General features: G+C 44.5%; 1 protein-coding gene across 5 annotated transcripts in view; it reads right to left on the bottom strand.

The window, feature by feature from the left end:
• Positions 1-24,194, bottom strand: part of Schip1 (schwannomin interacting protein 1) — a 179,499-nt gene that overhangs the window by 142,764 nt on the left and 12,541 nt on the right. The window contains exons 1-2 of one of the 5 annotated variants that reach the window (XM_008847252.3): positions 1,739-1,870; positions 141-815 (exon numbers count right to left, since the gene is read on the bottom strand). In XM_008847252.3, the coding sequence (XP_008845474.1) occupies positions 141-797 (657 nt within the window). In that variant the 5' untranslated portion in view covers positions 798-815; positions 1,739-1,870. Of the gene's footprint in view, positions 1-140; positions 816-1,020; positions 1,302-1,324; positions 1,344-1,461; positions 1,646-1,738; positions 1,871-24,194 lie in introns of those variants that run through there. The other 4 variants (XM_017801732.2, XM_017801730.2, XM_008847243.3 and 1 more) reach the window with 4 other exon arrangements.

Genomic DNA, 24,194 nt, shown 5'->3' with positions numbered 1-24,194 from the left:
ACAGGCTCTCGAGCCCAGCCCCCACCCTCCGGGATGAATGAATGGGGCCACCGGCCGGAGCGCGGGGAAGGGGCGTGAGGATTCCGCGCGGGGTGTGTACCGGGGTGTGCGCGCGTGGGCACGCTCCCCCGCCAACTTACAGAGGTGGAGTTGGTCCTCGCCTGGCCCTGGTTTCGCACCTCCTGCTCCCGGAACTGCAGCCCAGCCAGATGCTTCTCCAGCGCCTCCCAGTCCATAGGGGGCACCGGGGGCTCTTCGGGGACGCACGTCCCGCTGTCCGGGGGCTGAAGGCAAAGCCCCCCAGCGACTCGTCCCCGGCCTCCTCGCCGGCCCCCTGCGGGCTGGGGCTTCTGGATCGCTCGGCGGGGGCCCCGGGAAGCGCTCGGCCGACCGGCCACCACCACGTTGCCATTGTGCCTGAGGTCCTGGGGGTCGGGCGGGTGGAGGTTGCCGTTGGGCATTGGGGACGGCATGGCGGTGGTGACGCTCCTGCCCCCGCTGCCGATCGTAGCGCTCACGTCCCCCGGCTCTCGGGCCGGACAGCGGTCATCCCGATACCCTCGCTCGTCCTCCTCTTCCTCCTCCTCCCCGTCTTCCTCCGGCGCCCACTCATCAATCACCTTCTTCTGGTAGACGGGAAAGGGCTCCTCATAGTCCTCCAGGGCAGACACCAAATCCAGACTGCCCCCCGGCGACGATGAGGATTTGCACTCGGAGCAAGGGGTCACTTTGGTGGAGTTGGACTGGGAGCTGGCGTGGCTGCTGCTGCTGCTGCCGGCGTCACTGCCTAGATCCATCCCATCCTCTCGGTAATCCTGCGGGGAGGAGGCAGAGAGTGAGCCGCTGGGTCCAGCCCGCTCCGGCCGCCCGCTGCCCGCTGCCCGCCGCGACCTCCCAGCGCCCAGCGCCCGCCTGCTGAGAGATGCGGTCCCCCTAGGAGGCCTGGGGGCGGGAGCCAGCTCCAGCCTGAGGCTGCCCCCACCCCTCCCGGCACAGCCAGACTTCCTCCCGGTAACTAACCGCGAAATAACAGAGGGGTGTCCAGCCACCGGCGCGCACACTTTTCACACGAGGAGCCCAGGGGCGCGCGCGGACTTTGTTTTAACCATTTTGTGCCAGGCGCGCCCCATCTCACCCCGCCCCGAGGATTCTCCCGGAACCAGACACTTTCCCACTGAATTCTGATTCCCTGGGGGCGGGACCCGAGGACTGAGGGGGCGGCTACTGATTTGGCACCTTGCGGGGGCACCGGGACTACCCCCAGCGGGCGGCCGCCCCGCCCCGCCCCCTCCGGGGCCACCCGCGCCGCCCAGCACCGCTTTACTTTCTAAGGAACCGCTGCGGTCGGAGGGCGCATCCCGCCTGCGCGCCTCCTCGGCCGGCCCCCTCTCTGGAAGGCTGGGCATCGGGGGGCGCTCTCGGCCCGTGCCCAGCAGGATGGCATCCTTCCCCCCCAACTACCTCCTCCGCCGAAGGTGTGCGGGGGCCCGGGGCGCAGTGACCAGCGCTGCAGGCGCCGCCGCCCTGGGGGAGGGAGGACGCACCCTCCCCAAGGCGGCAGCGCTGGTCCCGCCACGGAGCATGCCCAGAGGCTGCGGGGCGCGGCGCAGTCGGCTCTCCGGGTTTTTCTCCAGTGCAGGCTGGAGCAAGAGGCCGGCTACCGAGAGGCTGGAGAGAAGAGGGCACCCGCCTTGTGTAAGGGCCGCACCCTGGAGAGGGTGATGTGTGTTTCACCCACTCGAGTTCCTTGGACGTGCCTCAAGGCCTCTTCACGGGGCTCGTTCCCGAAGCCGAAGCCTGCTGGTGGCCCGAAGTGTGGGCCTGATGCCTTCCAATCCACGCGGAAGTCTCCGAGTGACCCTGGGAAGGACCTCCTATCCTCTCCACAAGCAAACACACAAGCCACGTGGGAGGTCAAGTGAGCGGTGCTCGGGGGTCAGGTACCATCATTTCCCTTGCACCTTCCTCCTCGCGGTTTCCCCTCCACAGCCCAGCTCCGCGGTCTCCACTTCCAAGTTCAGACTGTGGGTGGAACCTGTTGCTTTAGCTCACGTTTCCTTCCCCTTCCCAGCGGCACTGAGGATGACCTCAGCGAGGTGTGTGTTTGGTTACCGAGGGGGAAGTGTGAACAAGGATTGTTATCTGGCACCGAGGTTGGGAAGGGGGGTGGAGATCTGTCCTGAAGGTGGGGGGCAAAGAGAGGCGGTCCTGGGTGGTGGTGCCCCTGGCACGCTGGCTGTGCTTCCTTGAATTTTTCAGGAAAATGATTCAAAGACATGTATGTTTTCCAAAAACAACACGCACGACTGAGTTTGCCAGCTCCTCTCCTTAGGAAGAAGATTGGATGATGTGAGAAATATCAACACTTGGGAAACGTAGACGGTCCGCAGAGTACCTTTTAAGGACTAAGAATTTCCTCTGCACAGTTCTGCCCTTTAAGAACTGGGGAACTAGGAAATGCCCTCCACTGCAGTGAGAATGGAAGAGTGCTGAACTCTACAATGAAATGGGAAGTCCCTGGACTTCCAGATTTGTGCCTGTAACTAATCCATTCCAGCAGGGCTGGCCGGGACCAAGCATGCACCCCAGCCTGCCACCCCAGATGGAGGAGCAGGAGCATGCTTGGGATTCTTTGGTGGAGAGTGGCTGCCACCCTGGCCTTTCTTCTAGGCCCTTTGTGGGGACTTGGTGCAGAGACCCTTTGTCTCAGTGACTTCCGTGACTGGCTGGACTCCTTCCTCTCTTAGGTAAGCCAGGCCAGGAAATGCAAGGAAATATTTTAATTTATCTAGAAGCAGCAATCCTGTGACTAATGGAAAAGAGGCCTTCTGGTCTGGCCAGCTCTTCAGTCAAATGGTGCTAGTTATGACTTAAAATAAAATTTACCCTAACATCTGTAAACAGCCTGCTTAGTGCCCCAAATATGGTTTGATCTGAGGTTTCTGGGGGAATGCTGGCTGCCACAGTAGGGTGTGGAGGTGGCCCTGGGGTGTTCTGTGATGTGGAAAGGAAGCATTGTCTTCTGGGAAAATACCATGTGATGACAAAGCTTAGGTTAGAAAAGCTACCTTGGGGGCTGGAGAGATGGGTCAGTGGGTAAAAGCCTTGCTGCATTATCCAATCTGTGGCCAGTGCCTGTAACCCCAGCATACTGGGTGGACCAGAGAGACCAATTCCTGGTGTTGGGTATCTACCCAGTCTAGTCCAAATTGAGTTTTGGGTTCAGAGAGAGACCCTGTCTCAAAAAAATAAGATGGAGAAGGAAGTGAAGTCAGCTCCAGCCTCACAAGTTCCTACACAGGCAAGTGTACCTGCACAGGTTCACACACATGCATACAACACAGCTACTGCTCTGTGACAGGATATAGGTGAACAAATCCATACTGATCAGATGGCGTGACGTGGGGGAGCTTTGTAGTGACAGTCCAGGTTTTAAGCAGTAGGGCCTCCCCAGCAACCCACCCACAGTCCTGGTGCACTTAACTCCCCTGCTGCTCAAATGCTCTGTGATCAGGAAATGCAAAACCTAAGAAAACATTTGGCAAGGTAAATGTGCTGCCAAAAATGCACAGCATTTCAAAGCCAACTATAAACATCTTGGAATTATCTGCACTTCTACATTATTTTCTGACCAGATAATCTGGATCAGATGGGAAAGTACCAGCTTTCCCTTTGCTCTTCTCTTCATGGAAGGTGCTTGGCCATTCCAGTTACCATTCTGTTTCCAGACTTCCACCTCCTGCCAAGAACCTTCCCACTTCGGGACAGGAAGGCCTGCCAACACCTAGGTGGCAACAGTTAGCAGCTGGGTCCAGCAGGATGGAAAAAAGATTTCCAAAGTGATTAAAAAGTCCTGTCTTTCTGTTTAGGGAGCCTTCCCTCAAGTTGGAATTTGGAACTCTCAGTATTAGATTTGGCCCCTAAGACTTAACTCTGCAAATTAAACACTAGACGCTTGGGACAAGTGAGAGTCCATTTTCCAGAACCTTTCCCCATCAATCAAGTGTTGTCAATTTTGCCTAGATGAAGAGTCCATCTTGAATATCCACTGCTTTCACCCCAGGCTAGACCACTGCACCCTGAAATAACTAAACTCCTAACTGATCCCTGCCCACCTGCATGCAGCTAGACTGAGAAGCCTTCCTAAGAATGCAAGTCTAAGCAAGTCTCTCCCTGGCTTGATTACAACCCTACAGGAATTGCCATTAAAGGATCTGCCCTCCACTACCACCTCCAACTTCTTTTGTCAATTTTTTCAGGCCTCCTTTAAGCCTCAGCTGAAATGTCACTTCCTCCTGGAAGGCTCGGCTGATTCTTCCCTCTCAAGCAGGTCAGGGGACCTTCCCCTGAGCCCAAGACACTTATTGCAGTGTCACACACGCTATCAAAGTTGCTGTTTAATCGTGTAGCTTCCCTGCTAGCCTCCAGTAAGAATTACATTTTCATATTAAAACCCAGGTCACGCATAACGTAACCAAAAAAGTTTCATGAAATTCTTACTTGGTTAAAATCCTATTCTAGGGTGCTGGATATGAAGCTCAATAGCTGTCAAACATACCAGAAGTTCTAAGTCCATCTGAAATGGACTGGAGGTGGTGCACAGGCCCACACACTCCACAGGTAGAAGCTGGAGTTTCAGGACTTCAGCCTAAGCCATTTATCTCCAGGACCACCTGGGCTGCATTAGACCTGGTCTGAAAAATCCTATTGTTAGAGAATCAGCAAGCCCCATAAATTGAACTAGTCCAGACTGAAAAATTCCTATCTGTTGGAGGATCCACTTTTCCAGTCTCACTGGTCAATTACCTGGTGTTAGAGCCATTCCCAGGAAGGCTGGTTCACCTTAAGTTATGCTAAATAGATGGGCGGAATACCTGGTGTGTTAATTAGGTAGTGAATATTTTCTTCCTGGAACTAGCTCAGAGCCCCACAGAACTTCCAGATCAGCCACAGCCATGTAAGTCTCCATATGTCTCCTTTTCTTCTTCATGCCTTTCTTACTAAACATGCTTTCTTCAAGGCTTTGGGCTGCCCCTAGCATCTAGTATTTCTTCACTTTTTCTCTAAAGCTTCCTTCTCTCAGCCATGTGGCTGTGAGTCAACCATGCGTCTGACCTTCATGCAGGCTATAAACCTGCATGGCTCCATGGCTTTCTTTCCTTCTTCCCACTATTCACCTGCCCAAGGCAGCTGCCAAGATTACCAGTTCGCCTGCCCTGAGAATTTTTCTTTAAGATTCTAATAAAGTTGTAAAAGCTTCTGTTTGGGTCCATTCTTAAATTCTTTTATGAAGGAGACTAAGAACTCTCTAGGGGACCCTCTTTCTCCCTGTATCACTATCCTGACTTACATAAAGCAAATCTATGTTGCTATGTGGCTGGAGAGATGACTCAGCGGTTAAGAACACTGGCTGTTCTTGCAGAAGACCTCGGTTCAAATCTCAACACCCACATGGTGGCTAACAACCATCTGTAACTCCAGTTTCAGGGGATCCCATGCCCTCTTCTGTCCTCCTCAAACACTACATGATCATGACATGGGTGCACTTACACACATTGCAGGCATAACAGTCATACACATAATAAAAGTAACAAAACTATTAAAACCTTGAAGCGGGATAGAGTTCCTGGTGTGAAAAACAAAATACCCTGAACTCTGTGACAGGTAGGGCTGAATAGGATTTTGGTAGCTATTTGTTATGGAATTATTAAGACTAACTCCTTTCCTCCTCAAAAACCCCACAAGGGAACTATTTCCTACCCATTTGCATGTGAGGCAGTCAAGGCAGTGAGATACGTGCCAGGGCCAGGATTTGACCCTGGGTAATTTGGATTCAGAATTCCTACTCTTACTCATCTAAAGCTCAGTATTGCTTGCTTCCAGGTGGATGAGTTTGGGGTCTGAGGATGTCACAAAGGGTCTCTTTGCAATACCCTTAAGCTGGATCTCTATCCCTGCCTGGAATGACTGGGTAGGCAGTGTTTATGCAGAGGAAGGCAGAGAGCCAGTGGCAGTTCACACTCAGTCTTCTCCAGGTTCAGCAAATTAGGAGATTGATTTGTGAAAAGGAAGAGTACAGGCACTTTGGGGATGGAAACTTCATATTATCAGCTACATTTGTTAGGTTCTCACCTACACACCTGCCCAAACAAACTCTTTAAGGAGGAAACCACCCTGAGGTCAGGTTGGGGTATTCATTTCGTCATAGAGAGGAAGCTGGATTCACACTGGAATGAAATGATCATACTCCTCCTTGGGGCTTAGTGCTGTTTATAGGTTTTTAATTTGTAAAAATATCATTTGAGAAAGGACCTGGTTGAAATATATGTGTCATAAGGACTATGAGTAGGTAGATTTCTCTGCAAAATTTCCAAACTAATTCTGAAATGATTAGTCCTGACGTGGAAACTTCTTTATGTTGTGGTGTTTAGAGTAGGAAGGAATTGGCTGGCAAAAGCTTTCTATTTCATCTTTATTACATAAATTCAATGCAAGTCACATGCAGTACACAGATGTTCTGCTGTTTCATCACCTGCATGTAACTAAGTGGGGATATTTAACAGCTCCGTGGGGTGACGTGTCCTAGATGCAGAACATCTGGGCTTTGTTTCCAGCCCAGTCTCTAGCCAACTTTATGGCCTCACTGTCCTCATGAAAGGGGCTGGACTGCAAGATGAGGATGTTTAGCAAGTGGCAAGGATTAACTGAATGTCTGTGTAAGTAAATGGGTTTCTTCTAGTCTAGAGTTTCTGGAGGTTTCATCCTAGAAATGATGGGAAATGTGATACAGAACTGTCTCTAAGTCTTTTTATCTCCTTCCTTAGCGAAAGACCCGAGGTGGACTTCCTCCAGGGATTCAAACCAGTGTATCTCTGTTACATAGGTGGGTCCTCTGGGTGTGTGGTATTTCCACAATGGGTTCATCTTAATTTGCTAGCTTATCTGTGTACCTATTTTGGAGTTGGATCCCTAAATACATCTAAGATGACTTTCTCCTTTTTTTTCCCATTGACAGTTATATCTTAACAGAAAAATTCCTTTAAAACACATATCCCGGAGGCTGGAAAGATGGCTCAGCGATTAAAGACACTGATTACTCTTGTAGAGAACCTGGATTCGGTTTCCAGCATTCCCATAGTGGCTAACAGTCATCCATAACCCCAGGGATCTAATGGCCTTTCTTGCCTCTGTGGGAACTGCATGACATATCTGCACTTATATACAAACACTCATATGCATAAAATAAAAATAAATTTTAAAAATTGGGGGGCTGGAGAGATGGCTGAGTAGTTAAGAACACTGGCTACTCTTGCAGAGGACCCAGGTCAGATTCCTGGCACCCACATGGCAGCTAACAACTGTCCATAACTCCAGTTTTAGGAGAATCCAACATCCTCTTCTGATCTCTGCAGGCACTGCATGGCAGGGATGCACTTACACACAGGCAGGCAATACATTCATACACATAAAATAAAAATAACAAATAAAACATACATCCTGGGCCAGCAAAATGGCTTAGTGGATAAAAGTGCTTGTTGGGGCTGGAGAGATAGCTCAGTGGTTAAGAGCACTGACTGCTTTTGCAGAGGACCTGGGTTTGGTTCCCAGCACTCACATGGCAGCTACAAACCTTCCTTAACTCCAGTTCCAGGGGAATCCGAAGCCCGCTTCTGACCTCCACGTCATTGCATGACACAGGTGCGCTCACATACATGCAGGCGATACTATCATACACATAAAATAAAAATAATAACTAATTTTTTTTTTTTAAATAGTGCTTGTCATACAAGTCTGAGAACCTGAGTTTGATGCCTGGAACTCATGTAAAGGTGAAAGGAGAGAAGAGAGTCTATAAAGTAATCCTCTGACCTCTACACATTGTGGCACACTACTGGCTCCCTCCTACATCATACACGCATGCACACACATAATAAATAAAAAGTGAATATATGCATGAGTTAAGAGGAAATGACCTTACAGGCATTGTGGTGCATACCTTTAATCCCAGCATTCATGAGGCAGAGCAGATGGATCTCTGTGAGTTCTAGGCCAGCCTGGTCTATATAGTGAGTTCCAGGCCAGTCTGTGCTACATAGTGAGACCCTGTGTCCAATATATATATATATATATAGATAGATAGATAGATAGATAGATAGATAGATAGATAGATAGATAGATATTAAAGGCTTTGATTTTTCTAGTAAATGATGTAATTATTTTGTATCCTGTATTATACTTTTTTTTCACTGGCAAGAGCTAGGCAAAATAGCTCTATGGAAGATAGCTCCAGGGACCTATTTTCCAAACCTGACACCAGGACCCCAAGAGTGACAAATAGTACCTATCTTACAGAAATTAGGAAAATATATGTTTATGTTGAAGATTACACTGAGCAATTTGTAAGCATTATCAAATGAAGCAACACTTAATGCAGCAATGATAGTGTCTTTATCAGAGAAAAGTCACATAAAGACTGTCCATTGGGCCCCCAGGATATGGCCACACAGGTTGTGCCCTGTACAGGGCCAGGTCTGTGAATTGTGCAAGTCCTGCCAGAAGGGACCATTTGGGATCATTCACATAAATGGCAGTGTGAATGATGCCCTCCAGAGATGTGCAGTACACAACATGTCCGACAGTACCGTGAGGCTCTGCTGGGATTCCATTAGTTCGAATTTTGTTCTCTATTGACAAGAATGGGGGAGAGAAACTGCTGTACTTTTCCTAATAAAGTCATTCCTCAGAGTAGATGGCAACGACAAAAATTCAACTGTCTAAGCTCTCTTTTTGCAGAAGTTTTCTGCCAGAATCTTCCATTTTAAGTCCTTGGCAATTCTTGAAAAGGCAAGTCTGGATGCAGCCTTGGATTTATTTTCCGAGTTTCACTAAGGCATGAGTTACACAGAAGAGCACTTAGGTCAAGTGAGGCGAGTCTGTAGGTTTAGGCACTCCAAGAGGTCATGGAAGCATCATGAAAGGCTTAGAAGCCTGTGTCACTGAACCCCAATTCAAGATGAGCTGCCTCAGAACCTTTAGGTCTGGTATTATGCTTGCCTAAGAAGAACATCTTTGCAGGAGGCTCTGGGAGGTGAGCACTCTGTTCTGGTCACTTTGTGATACAACTTTGGAAGGAAAGAACTACTGCTATTGCCAGTGCAATACACAGCAAGTGGAGCAGGAGAGAGCTCTTCCAAGAACCTTAGCACCATCCCTGAACAGCTCTGCATTTACAGATAAGGCAGTCCCTGGAGCTCTCTGGGTCACTGGCCTCATGAAATCAGAGTTCTAGGAAACAGTCTGAGCTTAGAAGCTGCTAAAGCTCTATGATCTGTAACTCCGATGCCTGCAAGGACCAGGCAACTGCATGGAGTGGGCACTAGGAGCAGCAGGGAGTGTGGGAGTGACTTACAGTATGGACAGAATCTGGACTCATGACTTATTCACCCTTGTACCAAACAGCTACTTGCCAACATGACCACTAAGCCATGTGCTTTGTGACCTGGGCACTTGACCTTGATCCCTTGGGACCCCACTTTGCCCTCTACCGAAGATAGTGAATGAATGTGGGTGTGCTTGAATTAGCATGTCAAAGCACTGGAAGCAGCATATTCATATTCAACTTCTCATTGGAAGCAGTGAGAATTGAGAAGTATGCTTGATATTGTATGTATGAGATATTTTAGGCCTAGGGATCAGAGGGCGAGAGTCTCTGATAAAATAAGAGTGGATCCAAGCTTGTAGTTCCCCAATTCATGCTGGAGAAACTGAATTAAAGTATGGGTAAGGCCTAGGTCTGGGTGTAGTTCCCTGAGAGACAGGAAGGAATAAACTCCCAGAACTTGGGTCTACTCTTGGCCATTAAAACTTAATGCTCAGAGTCAGGCTGATTATTGAGGTATAACCATACTGTGGCTTAGTAACACTGTAGGGAGGACCAGGGCAGAGCCATTTTGTCACTGAGCCACCCAGCACAGCATGACATAAGGCATGCATATTCAAACTCAAGACCAAAAGCAGGTTCATTCTCCACCCATCACTGGATCGCCACTTAGTTCAGGATCATTCTTAGCTCTAGGTGCCTAGCAATTAAGTCTGCAGAAACAGTTAAAGATCCTACATCTTACCTTGTGTCGGAAGGTCCTGTTTTACCTCTGTTGTCCTAGCCTAATTGTTAACAGTGTCTGTCTTCTTTCATTCTTAAACGAGTCCCCATTGACATAGGTATACAATCAGCCCAGTTAGAGAGTAACCAGCAAACACTAAGCCAACTTTGGGGAAAAACTTCCTTTATCCAAATCCACCCAAATCTTCAGATGAAGATAAGTAGGTTTGGTGGTGTTATTACAGCCATAAAAAGTAATTAGGACAGTAGTATTGTTTTGTATGTAGAAAGTTAACTAGTCTAATAAGCTTCCAAAATATCTCAACAAAAATGGTTCAATAAAAGCAGTGAATTTAAAAATCATAGAAAACACCCAAGAGGATGTTAATACATGGAAAACGTTTAGATGCACTAGTAATAAAAAAAAAATCACAATTATAATAAGAACTAAGTAACATTTTTCTTGCCAAAGTATTTAAAAATTACCTAAAACCATAACACTGTTAAGATAGGGTTGTTCAAAGGAATGCTCATATACCACTGGTGAATTTATAAATTAGTTGATAAAACGTTTTGGAAAGCTATTTGATACTGTGGTTTTTGAATCTTTAAGGAGCTTATACCCTCTGACTTGTGTCATGCCAGGCACTGAGGAATATAGTGGTCAATGAGCCAACAGAGCTGGAAGGATGGCCCAGAGGTTACTTACCATGCAAGCCTGACACCCTGAGTTTAGTCCGTAGAACCCACATAAAGGTCGGAGCAGAGAATTGACTCCACAAAGCTGTCCTCTGACCTCCATACATGCACCATGGCACACAAATAATTTACAAGAAAGAGAGAGAGGCAGAGAGACAGTGCTAAAGGCATAACACTTTAAAATTTGTAATCAGCACCCTTTGGAGTAAACTCTTATACTATTGGAGGAACATGTACGTTTGATGTGGTAGCAGGGAGAATGGATTTAAAATAGGGCAGAGTGTCACCGGCAGAGGGAACAACTAGAATGAAACTTTGAGAAAATCAGCGACTTGGAGGACAAAGGTGAGGAGAGTGGAGAGGGAGGAGTGGCTGCCCGTAAGATCTTCATCCTGACAGCCATTCGGGGCTGTGAAAACATTGGCACCTGTAGAAAGTCCCTGCATGGTAGAGAAGTGTAGGAGACAGAAAAAAGCAGGACAGGAGTGAGTATGGTAGTCCTGGAGGAAAGATATTAAACATATTTAGAAAACAGAATCAACAGGGCCTGGTTACTGAATAAATGGGAATGAAGAGAAAGAAGTTACTTTTAGCTTCCAGGTTGTATTGTAAGAAACTTAGTGGAAGCTGGAATCATTTATCAAAAAGAAGCAGTTAGGAGGACAAAGCTTGCAGGTGGAGAAAGCCAAAGATACTGAATCATATTTGGATATTCTCTGTTTAAGACGGGTAAGGCATACAGGTGTAAATGATGAGCAATCAGGTGTGATCTGAGGCTGGAGATAGAAACATAGGGGCATCAAGATGGTATTTGAAAGCTTGGGTATGGGTGGCATGACCAACAGAGAAGTAGAGAAAACTAAGTTTCAGTTGAGGAAGAACAGCACTACTTAAAGAACCAGAGACCGAAGCAGGAATTTATAAGGAAACAGAAGGCAAAAGGGAAGGGACAATAATTTCCCTCCTAAAAAAAGGTAGTCTGTGGAGCTGGGTGTGGTGGTGCATACCTGTAAGCCCAGCACTTGGAAAGTGAAAGCAGGAGGAGCAGGAGTTCAAGGTCATCCTCAGCTTCCTAGTGAGTTCCAAGGCAGCTTAGGCTATGTCTCAAAGCAAAGCAAGGATCTAGATTTATAGATAAAGGTATTCATTGAGAATTTACAATAATCAAACATTAGCTTCAACCTAAAATGTCAAAAAAGATATATATATATTTATATATATATATATCTCAATAAATTGTGACATACTGTGGAAGAAATGCAGTCAAGAAAGATTCTTTTGAAGGTTATAACATTAAATGAGTAAAAGTATATTAATACTTATAACGCCTATGGTAAAATTTAAAAAGTTATGCCTAAAAAACATGGTTAACCGCAGTTGGTAAGATCCAAAGTGATATTTTCCATTGTGCTATTTGTATTTTTCTCTTTATAATACTCACAAATAAGTGGTAATATTTTCATGAAAAAGAAGAAAAATTATCTACACTTACTTCAGATAAATGATTCTGAGATTTATTGAGAAATTCCATTTTAAAAGAATTAAAATCTTTCATGAATCCTTTCATACATCATTTTGATTCCATAAATCATCTGCCAATTTGAAGAGTTTGTGTGTGTGTGTGTGTGTGTGTGTGTCTGTCTGTCTGTCTGTCTGTCTCTCTGTGTGTATGTATGTGTGCACACATGTTCCTGTGTGTGCAGTTCAAAAGTGGGTTCTGGTGTAGTGTACAAAGTGCCATGTGGGGACCAGAGGATAATCAATTCTCAGAATCATTCCTCAGGCACCTTCCAGCTTCTGTTTGAGACAGGGTCTCTTTGGCCTTGAGCTTCACCATGTAGGCCCGGCTAAGTGGCCCACAAACTTCCAGGGATCTGCCTGTCTTCGCCACCCATTTTGTCATCATTGGAATTACAGGTATGCACCACTGCCTTTTTACACGGATTCTGGGAACTTGAACTCAGGCTTGGAAGTCAAGCACTTTACTGAATGAGCCATTTCCAGCCCTGAAGATTTTGATATAAACTGACTCAAAACATTTTTGTTTAAAAAAAGGCCAGGCGTGGTAGTGCACACTTTTAATCCCAGCACTCAGGAGGCAGAGGCAGGCAGATCTCTGTGAGTTCAAGGCCAGCCTGGTCTACATAGTGAGTTCTAGGCCAGCTGGAGCTACAGGGAGACCCTGCTTTAAAAAAAAAAAAAAAAAAGATTGGCACCGTAAGAGCCTAAAGAAATTGACTTGACTTGGCATCATAGAGACTAAAGAAATTGACAAACTTTTTTAAAAAGAGCTAACTAGTAAATAGTTTTAGCTTTGTGGGTCATACAGTGTGCTGGATCTCTTCAGTTGTCAAGGTGACACACCTGGGTAGAAGGACCCTCAACTGAGGAATATCCTATATTGGATTGGCCTGTGGCCATGTCTGTGGGACATTTTCTTGATTGTTGAGTGATGTGGGAAAGCCCAGCCCACTGTGGGCAGCACCACCCCAGAGCAGGGGGTCCTATGTTGTATAAGAAAGCAGGATGGGTGCTGGAGATTTGGCTCAGCAGTTAAGAACACTAGTTGTTCTTGCAGAATATCCGGGTTCGAATCCCAGCATCCACATGGCAGCTAACAACTGTCCATAACTCTAGTCCCAGGGGATCCGACAGCCTCTTCTGACCTCCTCGGGCATTGTACAACACAGGTGCACTTACCTACATGCAGGCAATATATGTGTACACTTAAACATAATAAATAAAATATTTAAAAAAAAAAAAGAAAGAAAGGATGAGCACAGGTCAGAGGAGCTGGCCAGAAAGCACAGTACCTCCATGATCTGTAAGGGAGATTCCACAAAAACCCCCTAACCAGTCATAAATTGCCAGTCCTGCTGAAGGGCCTTATCAAAGCATTGTTAGCCTCTGTTTTGAGATATGGCTCCAGGACATACCATCTCCAACCATAAATTGATTACTGTTCTGCAAACAAGTCCTTCCAAACAACGAGAGCCCTAAGTCCTTTATAAACATTCCTACCCAACCTCTATAAACACTATCTCTGCGTTTATACAAATATACATAATATACATAAACCCCCTGCAGTTTGAACAGTGTAGTTGCTTGCACTGCTTCTAAGCTGGTCAGCTCTCATCCTTCATTGACTAATAATAAAAGCCAATTTGGTTGTTTCGGGGTTTTTTTTGTCTTTTTGAGACAGGGTTTCCCTATAGCCATAGCTGGCCTAGAACTCATGTAGACCACACTGACCTCCATCTTACAGAGTTCTGCCTATTGCAGCCTCCCAAGTTCTGGGATTAAAGGCATGTACCATCATGCCTGGCAATAAAGATCAATTCAGATTCCTGAGGTTGGTTGCTTTCTCCTCTGTGACTCCTATTTTCTAACAGTCTGTGCTCCAGGTTCCAGCCCTGAGTTCCTGCCTTGGATTCCTTTGATAATAGATTGTGAGCTGTAAGCCAAATAAACCTTTTCCTTCCCAAGTTGTTTTGGTCAGTGTTTTTATCACAGCAAAAGAAAGTAACTAGGACAGAAGTTGGTATCAGAGAGTGGGTAAAGAACCTGACCATGTGGGTTTTTGGAGGAATATGGAAGATTTTGGAAGTTTAGACTAGAAAAGCCTTTGAATGCTGGAGGCAGAGCTTAATGAGCTATTCTAGTAGAAGCCTGGAAGAAAATAGTGCTCAGAACTGTGTAGTTCCAGAGGGAAATAAGGACTTAAGCATCAACTGGGATATTTTGGCAAAGCATCTATCTGCAGTTTGCCACCAGTCTAAGACCTCACCTGAGGCTAAGTTGAATGGTCATGGACAACTTTCTTTGGCAGAGGAAAATTTGAAATTTGCCTTGAGGCCACCTAACATAGACATGGTGGCATGGTTATTCATGGTGTATATTATGGAAATCTACAATAAAAAAGAGCAAAATGAAAAGAACAGAAAGAAATGCAGAATGTATAGTTTGGATTGTAAAAGAGCACTAGGAAGATTAATGCTACAGCCTAGGTATGTGCTGAAGGAGAGGATTTTTTTTTTTTTTTTTTTTTGATAAAGAGATTAGAGCTATTAAGGATTGGCCTAGAGATTTGCACTTAATGCAAAGAGTACCTTCAGGGCAAGACCATACCAAGCTAAGCTTCCAGTTTGTGAAAGGAAAATGCCTGAAGGGTTTCCTGCTCTTAGAAAACCACAACATAGGAAAGCTGTTAATGTGGATGAAATGGGCAGGGATCCATCCCAGGCCAGCTGCCAAACCTAGCAGTGTCATTCATGTGGGCACTGGCTTTAGAGGCATGGAAGATCTAAGAGGGAACAGGTCATCGATTCTTTCTCTGAGGTTTCAGAATGCTGCTGAGGCCAGGCAGTATGCAGCAGTGGTGTTTCTGCATAAAGAAGGCTCAAACAGGCCAAGAGGCCTTGATAGGTCATTTCAAGAAGCTGTGGTGAAACCTGGTTGGCAATGGAGACCATGAGACATTGGAGATGCTAGAGCCAAGGAACACTGCACACAGGGAATGGTGACAACCCAAGAGAGAGAGATGTATGTTGCCCATAGCAAAGCTGGAGGGCTGAGTCATCTAAGTTCTTTGGCAGTAAAGTCCCAGAAGTTGGACATAGAGCTACTGGATTTGGTGTTTTCCCTGCTGGTTTTCTGTCTTGTTTCAGTCTAGTGTTTCATCAATATGTCCCCATTCCTCCCTTTTGATTTTACTGGGGCTTAAATTTAAGAGATTGTCTTGAGTCTCAAAAGAGACTTTGGGCTCAACTTTTGAATAGTATTGAGACTGGTAAAGACTATGGGCACTTTTGAAGGTGAACTAAATGCATTTTGCATTTTATATGGTCATGAGCCTATGGGGGCCAGGTTGTGGAATGTGGTGATTTGAATGAGACTGTTTCCCAAAGTCCAAGTATTTGGACATTTTGTTCCCAGTTGGTGGCACTGTTTGAAGAGGTTTTAAGAGGTGTGGCCTTGTTGGAGGAAGCATGTCACTTTGGGAGGGCTTGAGCATTCTTGAGCATTGCTAGATTTCTGGTTGTTCTCTGCTTCCTGTGCCTGCTTGAAGATGTGGTCACTTGGCTTTTTGCTCTGTCCACCTCCTGCCACCATGCTTCCCCTACCATTATGGTCTCTTCCCTGGACCTGTAAGACAAATTCTTCCTTTTGTAAGTTGCCTTGGTCACAATGTTTTATCATAGCAACAGAAATTTAGCTAATGCATACAGTTTCTGGGTTTTTTTTTTCTTGTGTGTATGTGTGTGTGTGTGTGTGTATGTGTGTGTGTGTGTTTGTGTGTGTGTGTGTGTGTGTGTGTGTGTGTGTGTGTGTGTGTAAAATACTAAGAAAATATAAAAACTCTTAGCTCTCAGGCCAAGAAAAAATAAGTCCCAGCTTGGACTGGGGTACTGACCATGGTCTGAGAACCTCTGGAGTAATAAGTGAATTCATAAGAATCATAATTACCTTTTTTTTTTTTTCTTTTTTGAGCCAAGTTTTCACTATGTAACCTTGACTGGTGTGGAACCTGCGATGCAGAGCAGACTGGCTTTGAACTCACAGAGATCTCCTTGCCTTTTGGCTTCCTAAGCACTGGGATGGATCAAAGATGTGCACCACTATGCCCAACTATAATTACTTTTTCCTTAAAAACTAATAGAATACTGGGATGGTAACTATGTGAATCTTCAGTTAGTAAAACAGCGATTTGATTTAAAAAAAAATAGAAAAGAAGAAAACCAACATAGAGTAATAGAATTCATTTCTGTTTCCTATAGGGAACAGATTAAGTGGAAAAGGTCAAAAAGAGCAGTACTTTAAAAAGTTTGTATGTTTTTAATGGAAAATTGATTCCATGCAAGTATGTCAAGGAATTGGCATTTTTAACCTTCTAGGCCAAAAGCTAAAGGAGAAAAAGGAAAAGGTAAAGAAAGGTTGTTGTTCTTTTTTTTTTAATTTGGTTTTGTTTTCATAACTGAAAATCTTTTCATATTCTTCTATAGTGTTAAGGTTAGGGTATCATGAGGGGAGTACTACGGCCTTATAGGACAATGTGTTGAGTTGTTCATGCTTGGTGGTCACCCTGTCCCCTCCCTTCCAGTCCCACCCTCAAATGTGGTTTCACACCCCAAGCAGATTTTTGTTTCTGATCAAGATGATGACCCCAGCTGTGGTGCCCAGCTACAGAGGACACACACCTGTCCTCTGAGGTGAACTTCACCGTGTCCCCATCCGGAAGACTTTTTTGATTATATATCCTACTTGGCATTTCCTCCCTTATTAAGTTTCTCAATAAATCACTTGTACTCTCCTCAAATCCTTGTCTCAGGCGTAGCTTCTAGAGAACCTGAGATTAAGACACTAAGACATAATGATTTGATCTGCTACATGTAGCTGTGAGTGACTGTGTGTGTTTATGTTAGCATGTGTTTGTACATGTGTCTGCAGGTGCATTAGCCTATGCATGCTTATGCAGAGGCCAGAGGTCAACTTCTGGATTGTTCTCTACTGCTTTCCACCTCATTTTTTGACACAGTCTCTCACTGAACCTGGAAATTGCCATTTTCGCTAGACTAGCTGTCCATTGAGTCCCTGGGATCTGCCAGTCTCTCCCCTGATCCCCAGCACTGGGATGATAAGCACATACTGTCAAGTCTGGCTTTTTAACATGCATGCTGGGGATCTGAACTAAGGTCCTCTTTACCCACTGAGCAATCCTCCCTGTCCCAGTCTACTCCCACCAGCACTTTTCGGTGGTTTGGCTTTTTGATCAGCGTATCTACTTGGAGAAAGTGTCCTGGAATGTGATACTCTCATAATTTTATTTTATTCTACGTATAACTTTCAAATTTTAATGTATGATGTCAATGATATTTATGACTATCAGAAATTACTTTTTATAGTTATTCCACTAAAACACCCATAGAAATAAATAAAGAACTCAGAAGGGACAGCATTGAGCTGGCATTACTATGTAGACTTATTGCTAGAATCATTCGTACTAGTGAGCAGAAACAGTTGTAGATACAACATTATCACTTTTGTTAATTGTTACTGTTATAGTTTAAAATTCCACTAATAACTAGTAGCCTATAAATAATCTTCTGTTATAAGACCTTTCCATTTCATTATACTGTAACAGGTTTATTGATGCTTAATATGATGTGAATACATGCTGACTCCAAAGAATACCTTTATTAGGACATGCATATGTGTTCAATTTATCTTCTCAATTACACCTACATTAGAACCTTCAGAATGAAGTTTGCAAAAACAGGGTATATGCATGCAGCAGAGCTCATGTGACTTGTGACCTCCTGCTCTACTGCATTGTGGTTAATGATTCACAATAGCCTTCAGTAAGCAAGGAGTAAATCAAGGGATTCTGTTCAGCTCTGTGGGAAAGGCTGTCCACAGTGTCCAGCAGCTGAATGCTTGCCTGTGCAGAGCAGACCCCAAGCCTGAGGAGTGCAAATCCCTGTCATGTCAGAGAGTCCTAATGGAGACTAAACGTTTACCCAATACCACCTAAAATGATTCTCTCCTTGGTTTTCTTCTTCCTGAAGTAGAAATTATCAGCTTCTTGCATTTTCCAAATGAAATACATTTTGCTAGAAGTTACTCATAATCTATTCCAAGTGGTAAATCAATTACAAAAAATAGAGTAGACCATGATTTGAGGTGATAATCCCAGAAACTGAGTGCTTTGTATCTGGTTAGCCACTATTTGTACTTAAAAAGAAAAAAAAAAAAAAGACAGATGGGCAAGATGGTGCATGCCTTTAATCCCAGCACTTGGGAAGGAGAGGCAGGTGGTATCTGTGAGATCAAGGCCATCCTGGTCTACCTAGTGAGTTCCAGGCTAGCTGGGCCTCTGGGCCTATAGAGAGACCCTGTCTCAAAAACAAAAAGTAAAAAAAAAAAAGACTCAGCAAGAGAGACTAAAATGCATTTCCCCTCTCCTCTTTGGTGAATGGATAGTTTCTGACCAAGATAAGGATTCATATCAATGAGAGAATCTGCCAGCTTTTATTTTAACCCACACTAAAAATCTGAACTTACATGAGGATGTGGGGATATAGTTCAAAGATTTTTAACCATTTTGTCTATGTTTACATGTAGAGCAAGATGTGGTGACACAAGCCTGTAATTTCAGCATGTGGGAGATGGAAGGAGGAGGAGCAGGAGTTCAAGGCTAGCCTCAGCTACATAGCTCAAGCTAACCTGGGCTACATGAGGCCCTATCTCAAAATAAAGGAGATTGCATATGTATGCTTTGTAAGTTCAGGAAATGACATTCAGTTTGTAACAGAATAAAACAGAGATGACTGTGGAATTCAATATGGAGGATTCATCCCCTGCCTGTGATTCTGACTATCTGATTCTAATAGGCACGACCCAGGGTTCAGTGATGGAGGCCTTGGGATATCTATGACTATGCCTGAGCATTTTGTTCTTGGTTTATGAGGATTTATGAGTAAGGCTGATTAACAGCATTATCTACACTTATCTAATCCTAAGCAATATTCTCTGTGAAATCACAGGTTTCATGTGCTAATTCCTCCTCCCACTGAATCCATATGAATGTAAACAGAAGACTGTCAAAACACATTAATTTGAGTTTCATCTAAAAATGATTGTGTACCATACTGTGGAAAATGATCATCTGGTTGAAACATTAAACAGGAAGGATTCAGCAGAGGCAAGGACAACTGGGCTACAGTCAGGTGGTCAGATGGCTAAAGAGGGATGCTGAGAGGAAAAAAGAGGAAGGCTTCCCTTGTCTACGAGAATAGACCCAGGAAGGTCCTTGCATGGGGAGCTGCTACTTCAAGGAGATAACACCGTATGCATTTATCCAATCTTCTGTTAATTTTGTTCTTTATTCATCCAAATATCTATGTGCCAGGCACTGGATTGGGATCTGGATTATGGAGAGAGAACTGAAAGAAGACAAAGAGTTCACAGACAAGAAAGGAAACAAAGGATATCAATGATTACAGTGGGGTTTCTAAGTCTCAGGATAGGCATCATCTAAGAGTGCTATGCAAGAATGCCTGAGAGGGATGGAACTCAATGTAGGCAGCTCATGGACCCTTCCAAAAGGAGAGATGCTTGAATCGAGTCTTGAAGTAAAACAGAGGTTGTTGAAGTCCTCCAGAGATTGAAGGACAGAAGGACATGCCAATCATGGAGAATACTGTTTAAAACCTTGGAAATGTATGAAAGCATGGTTTGTCACTCACAATATAAGTTTGGCATAGCTGCAAAGAAAGTGAGTGTCAGGGGATGTCAAGAAAGAGGCTGGAGATGGTAGGAGGGCAGGGGTGGAAGGGAATGGTATGAAAGTTGAATTGGAACTTGAAGCTGATAGAGGACCTGAAGATAAGGAGTGGCTGGATTGTGTGCTTTGGATGGACCTATGTTAAGAAAAGGAAATTTTTTTTTTTTTTTTTAAATCAGAACATATCTTGAAGACCTTTGCCAGAGTGCTAGGACCTTGGTGTATATATGGACCAGCATCATTAGGAAATGAGTTAGGAAGAGTCAGGGGGTAGTGGGTCACAAAAGGGGAGAGAACACATTGACCATGAGCGTTGCTGATGTGAGGGGTTAGGTAAACCTTACCAGGACCATGTACTCTCTCACGTGAGAACAGGGGTTTAGAAAGAAAGAAAGCTTGGGGTGGGGAGATGACTCCATTAGTAAAGTGTTTCACTGCAAGCATGAGAACCTGAGTTTGATGTCACCTTTGAGGCAGGTGCCCATAATCAGTCCCAGCACTGGGGGGTGGGGGTGGGAGATGGAGACAGGGATCCCTGAGGCTTACTGGCCGGTCGGTCAGTCTGAATTAGGGAGCTCCAGGGTCAGTGAGTGTTCTAGTCCCTTTCTACTGCTCTAATAAAAACACTGACCAAAATCAACTTGGGGAGGAAAGGGTTTATTTTATCTTATGTCTCCCAGGTCACAGCTGATCATTGAGGGAAGTTAGGACTGGAACTTGAGGCAGGAGGTGAAGCACAGACCATGGAGGTACATATGCTGCTTACTGACTTGATCCTGTGGCCATGCTCAGCTTGCTTTCTTACACAACACAGGACCCACCTGCCCAGGGGTGGCACTGCCTACATCACTCATCAATCAAGAAAATGCCCCACAGACATAGTCACAGGCCAATCCAATGGAGAAAATTCCTCAATTGAGGTTCCCTCTAACCAGGTGTGTCAAATTGACAACTAATGCTATCTATAGTGAGAGATCTTGCTTTAAAAAATAAGGTGGATCTGGGTGTGGTGGCACAGGCCTTTAATCCCAGCACCTGGGAGACAAAGGTAACTGGAGCTCTGCAGTTCAAGATTGGTCAGATCTACATAGCAAGTTCCAAGCCAGCCAGGGCTACATAGTGAGACTCTGTCTCCAATAGTTACATAAATAAATAAATAATAAGCAAACAAATAAATAATAAAGCCAGGTGTGGTGGCACACGCCTTTAATCCTAGCAGAGGCAGGCGGATCTCTATGAGTTCAAGGCCAGCCTGGTCTACATAGTGAGTTTCAGGACAGCTGGGGCTACAGGGAGACCCTGTGCCAAAAATAAATAAATTATTAATATAAGGTGGAACGCAATCAATGTGCACACATCTACATACATATACACACAGAAAGAAAGGAAGAAAGGAAGAAAAGGAAAAAGGAGGGAGGAAGGGAGTGCTAACCCTCTCCAGAATGGAGTGGATTTAGAAGACTGGCCGTGGTACTCATAAGTAGCAATGACCTGGCAGAGGAGAGCAGAGGACTTCCCTGTCTGTAACGTCTCAGAGAATTCAGACGGATTAACTTTATCTCTGCATATTTATATCATTGTCTGCTCCTTAAAAAGGATCTTATTTTTAACCTTTTATTATGGAAACTTTTCAGCATTTGCATAATTGAAAGGCACCCAGTCCCCAACTCCAGCAACTCCATCTCACCCACATCACTCTCCTCACCCCACCAGATTACCCTGAAGCAAGTCCCAGATTATTACATCATTTTAAGACAGTGATCTTCCATCTTCTCAACTGTGACAGAATCAAGCTATGATGAAACTTGCACTGTAGCTAATTAGAAAAACACCCAAAATTAACTAGCAGTAAGGCTAAGCCTGCTCTCTAATGGAATTTAAAAGCAAGAGAATAGTGACATGATTGTGAATCATTTCCAGAAAGGGAAAAAATAGAATAATTCATAAATAATGCTAACATGGTAAACAAGGTTACTAGCAAAGTACTCCAACATGAATTAAACTAATGAGGTTAAACAGATGAGCAGAAATAAAAGGAAATTCAGTTTTTAAAATGCATAAATGAAGCCATCAAAGAAATAAGCTATGAAAAACTATGCTAGAAGGAAAAAAAAAAAAAAAGAAAACTAAAAACAGATAGTGACCTGGACCAGGGGTGGTATGGAGAGATATATCAAATTCAAGTTGGCATGTGTTTAGGCCATTTAGAAGCCATCTTAATGAATTCCTTCCATTGGTATTTACTTGCTGTGTGCCACCTGTGCACCAGGCACTGTTCTCAGCCCTGACACACTGGGTGCCTTTGGCAAACCATCTTACTCTTTAAAGAGGTGGCAACAGGAGACCTGGGGGTAAGCAGCTGCCTCTACCTGATTCGGCCTGAACCTCACCCAGATTCTTTATTAAACTCCTGGTTCCCTAAGAAATGGAGGCAACTGGAAGCCGTTCAAAGGAGTGGAACAGAAAATAATTAGAAGTAAAGATTGATTTTAGCAGCAAGATCAAAGAAACCAAACGCAAGAAACTTGGTTATGCCAGGGCTCAGGAAAAATGGGCTATCTAAGGCATGTAAAAAGCAAAGCAAATAAATATGGAGCTGGCACACCATGCACAAAGAACAGCGTGACCATGGATCTGGACCAGGGCAAAGCAGCCAGCCGAAGGCACCGCTGCTCACCTGGTGCTGGGTTGCACCACAGCCCACCCCACACACTCTGAAGTCCAACTGGCTTTCTTCTGCCTGAAGGCTGCCTTGTACTGGAACATGGTTTCCACAGTGCAAGGTAGTCTTCTTACCTGACTGTTTCGGAAAAGAATGTGTGCTGAATCTGCCCTGGCAGGCAGGACGGGCTGGGAAAGTACTTCCCATCAAATGTAATAGTGTTCCCCATGCATACCAAGTTTTTTCCGGTCAGCCAAATTTATGCGAGAGAGAGAGAGAGAGAGAGAGAGAGAGAGAGAGAGAGAGAGAGACAGAGAGACAGAGAGAGAGACAGAGACAGACAGAGACAGACAGAGACAAAGGGAGACAGAGGAAGAGAGACAGAGACAGACAGAGAGAAAGACAGCATGAACACTGGTACAGGTTGTATGATAAGTTCTTTCAAGCCCTGGGTCTTTATGTTTTGGAAGGAATTAAAATTTGTCTTCCTATTTTAAAATATGCCGTTTATGAAGTAGGAAGTTATAAACATAGGTGCTATAAACATATAAGGGTATAAATCATAAATGAGCACCAGCACCCTCTACCTGTCCATTTTAACTCAGAATGTTCTTTGAGGTCCTCTGGGCTCCCGCTGTTGAGTCAAGACACAGCATTCTCATCGCAAGGATCCTGACATCTCACTTTTAGGCCACAGTTTCCCTTCTACCCTCATTCTCTCCTTAGCCCCTAGCAACCACTAATTTGTCCTCCCGTTCTATAATTTCAGTATTTCAAGAATGTCAAGTGTTATATAAACGGGGCCTGGTAAGATGGCTCAGTGGGTAAAAGCTCTTGCCATACAAACCTGATGACCTGAATTCAATCCAAGGGACCCACATAAAGGTGGAAAGAGAAAACTGGCTCCACAAAGTTGCCTCTGACCTCCATGGTACATACATACCCATACTCCCACACACTCCCACAACAATAATAAAGTTAAAAATTTAAATGTTATATAAATGGAATTGTATACTACACAGCATTTGAGATGTTTTCATTTTTACTCAGTTTTTGGAGATTCATCCAGGTTGCTTGCTATGCATATCAGTAGCTCATCCCTATTTATTGCTAAGTAGTATTCCACAGTATAGACATATCACAGTTTTTGTTGTACTCTTTACACATTGAAGGATATCTGTTATTTTCCTTCTTTCTTTTTTTTTTCCTCCTTATTTTCAACACACAGAAATGTCCTTAATGTGTATGCACATTTTAAATGTCCTATTCCTTTTTCTAAAATATATATTTTTTTAATTGTCATCCCTATTTATTGCTAAGTAGTATTCCACAGTATAGACATATCACAGTTTTTGTTGTACTCTTTACACATTGAAGGATATCTGTTATTTTCCTTCTTTCTTTTTTTTTTCCTCCTTATTTTCAACACACAGAAATGTCCTTAATGT

Source organism: Nannospalax galili, unplaced genomic scaffold (assembly GCF_000622305.1).
Source record: "Nannospalax galili isolate Female #2095 unplaced genomic scaffold, S.galili_v1.0 scaffold691, whole genome shotgun sequence".
In the NCBI taxonomy this organism is placed as follows: Eukaryota; Metazoa; Chordata; class Mammalia; order Rodentia; family Spalacidae; genus Nannospalax; species Nannospalax galili.
This window is presented reverse-complemented; position numbering and strand designations above follow the sequence as displayed.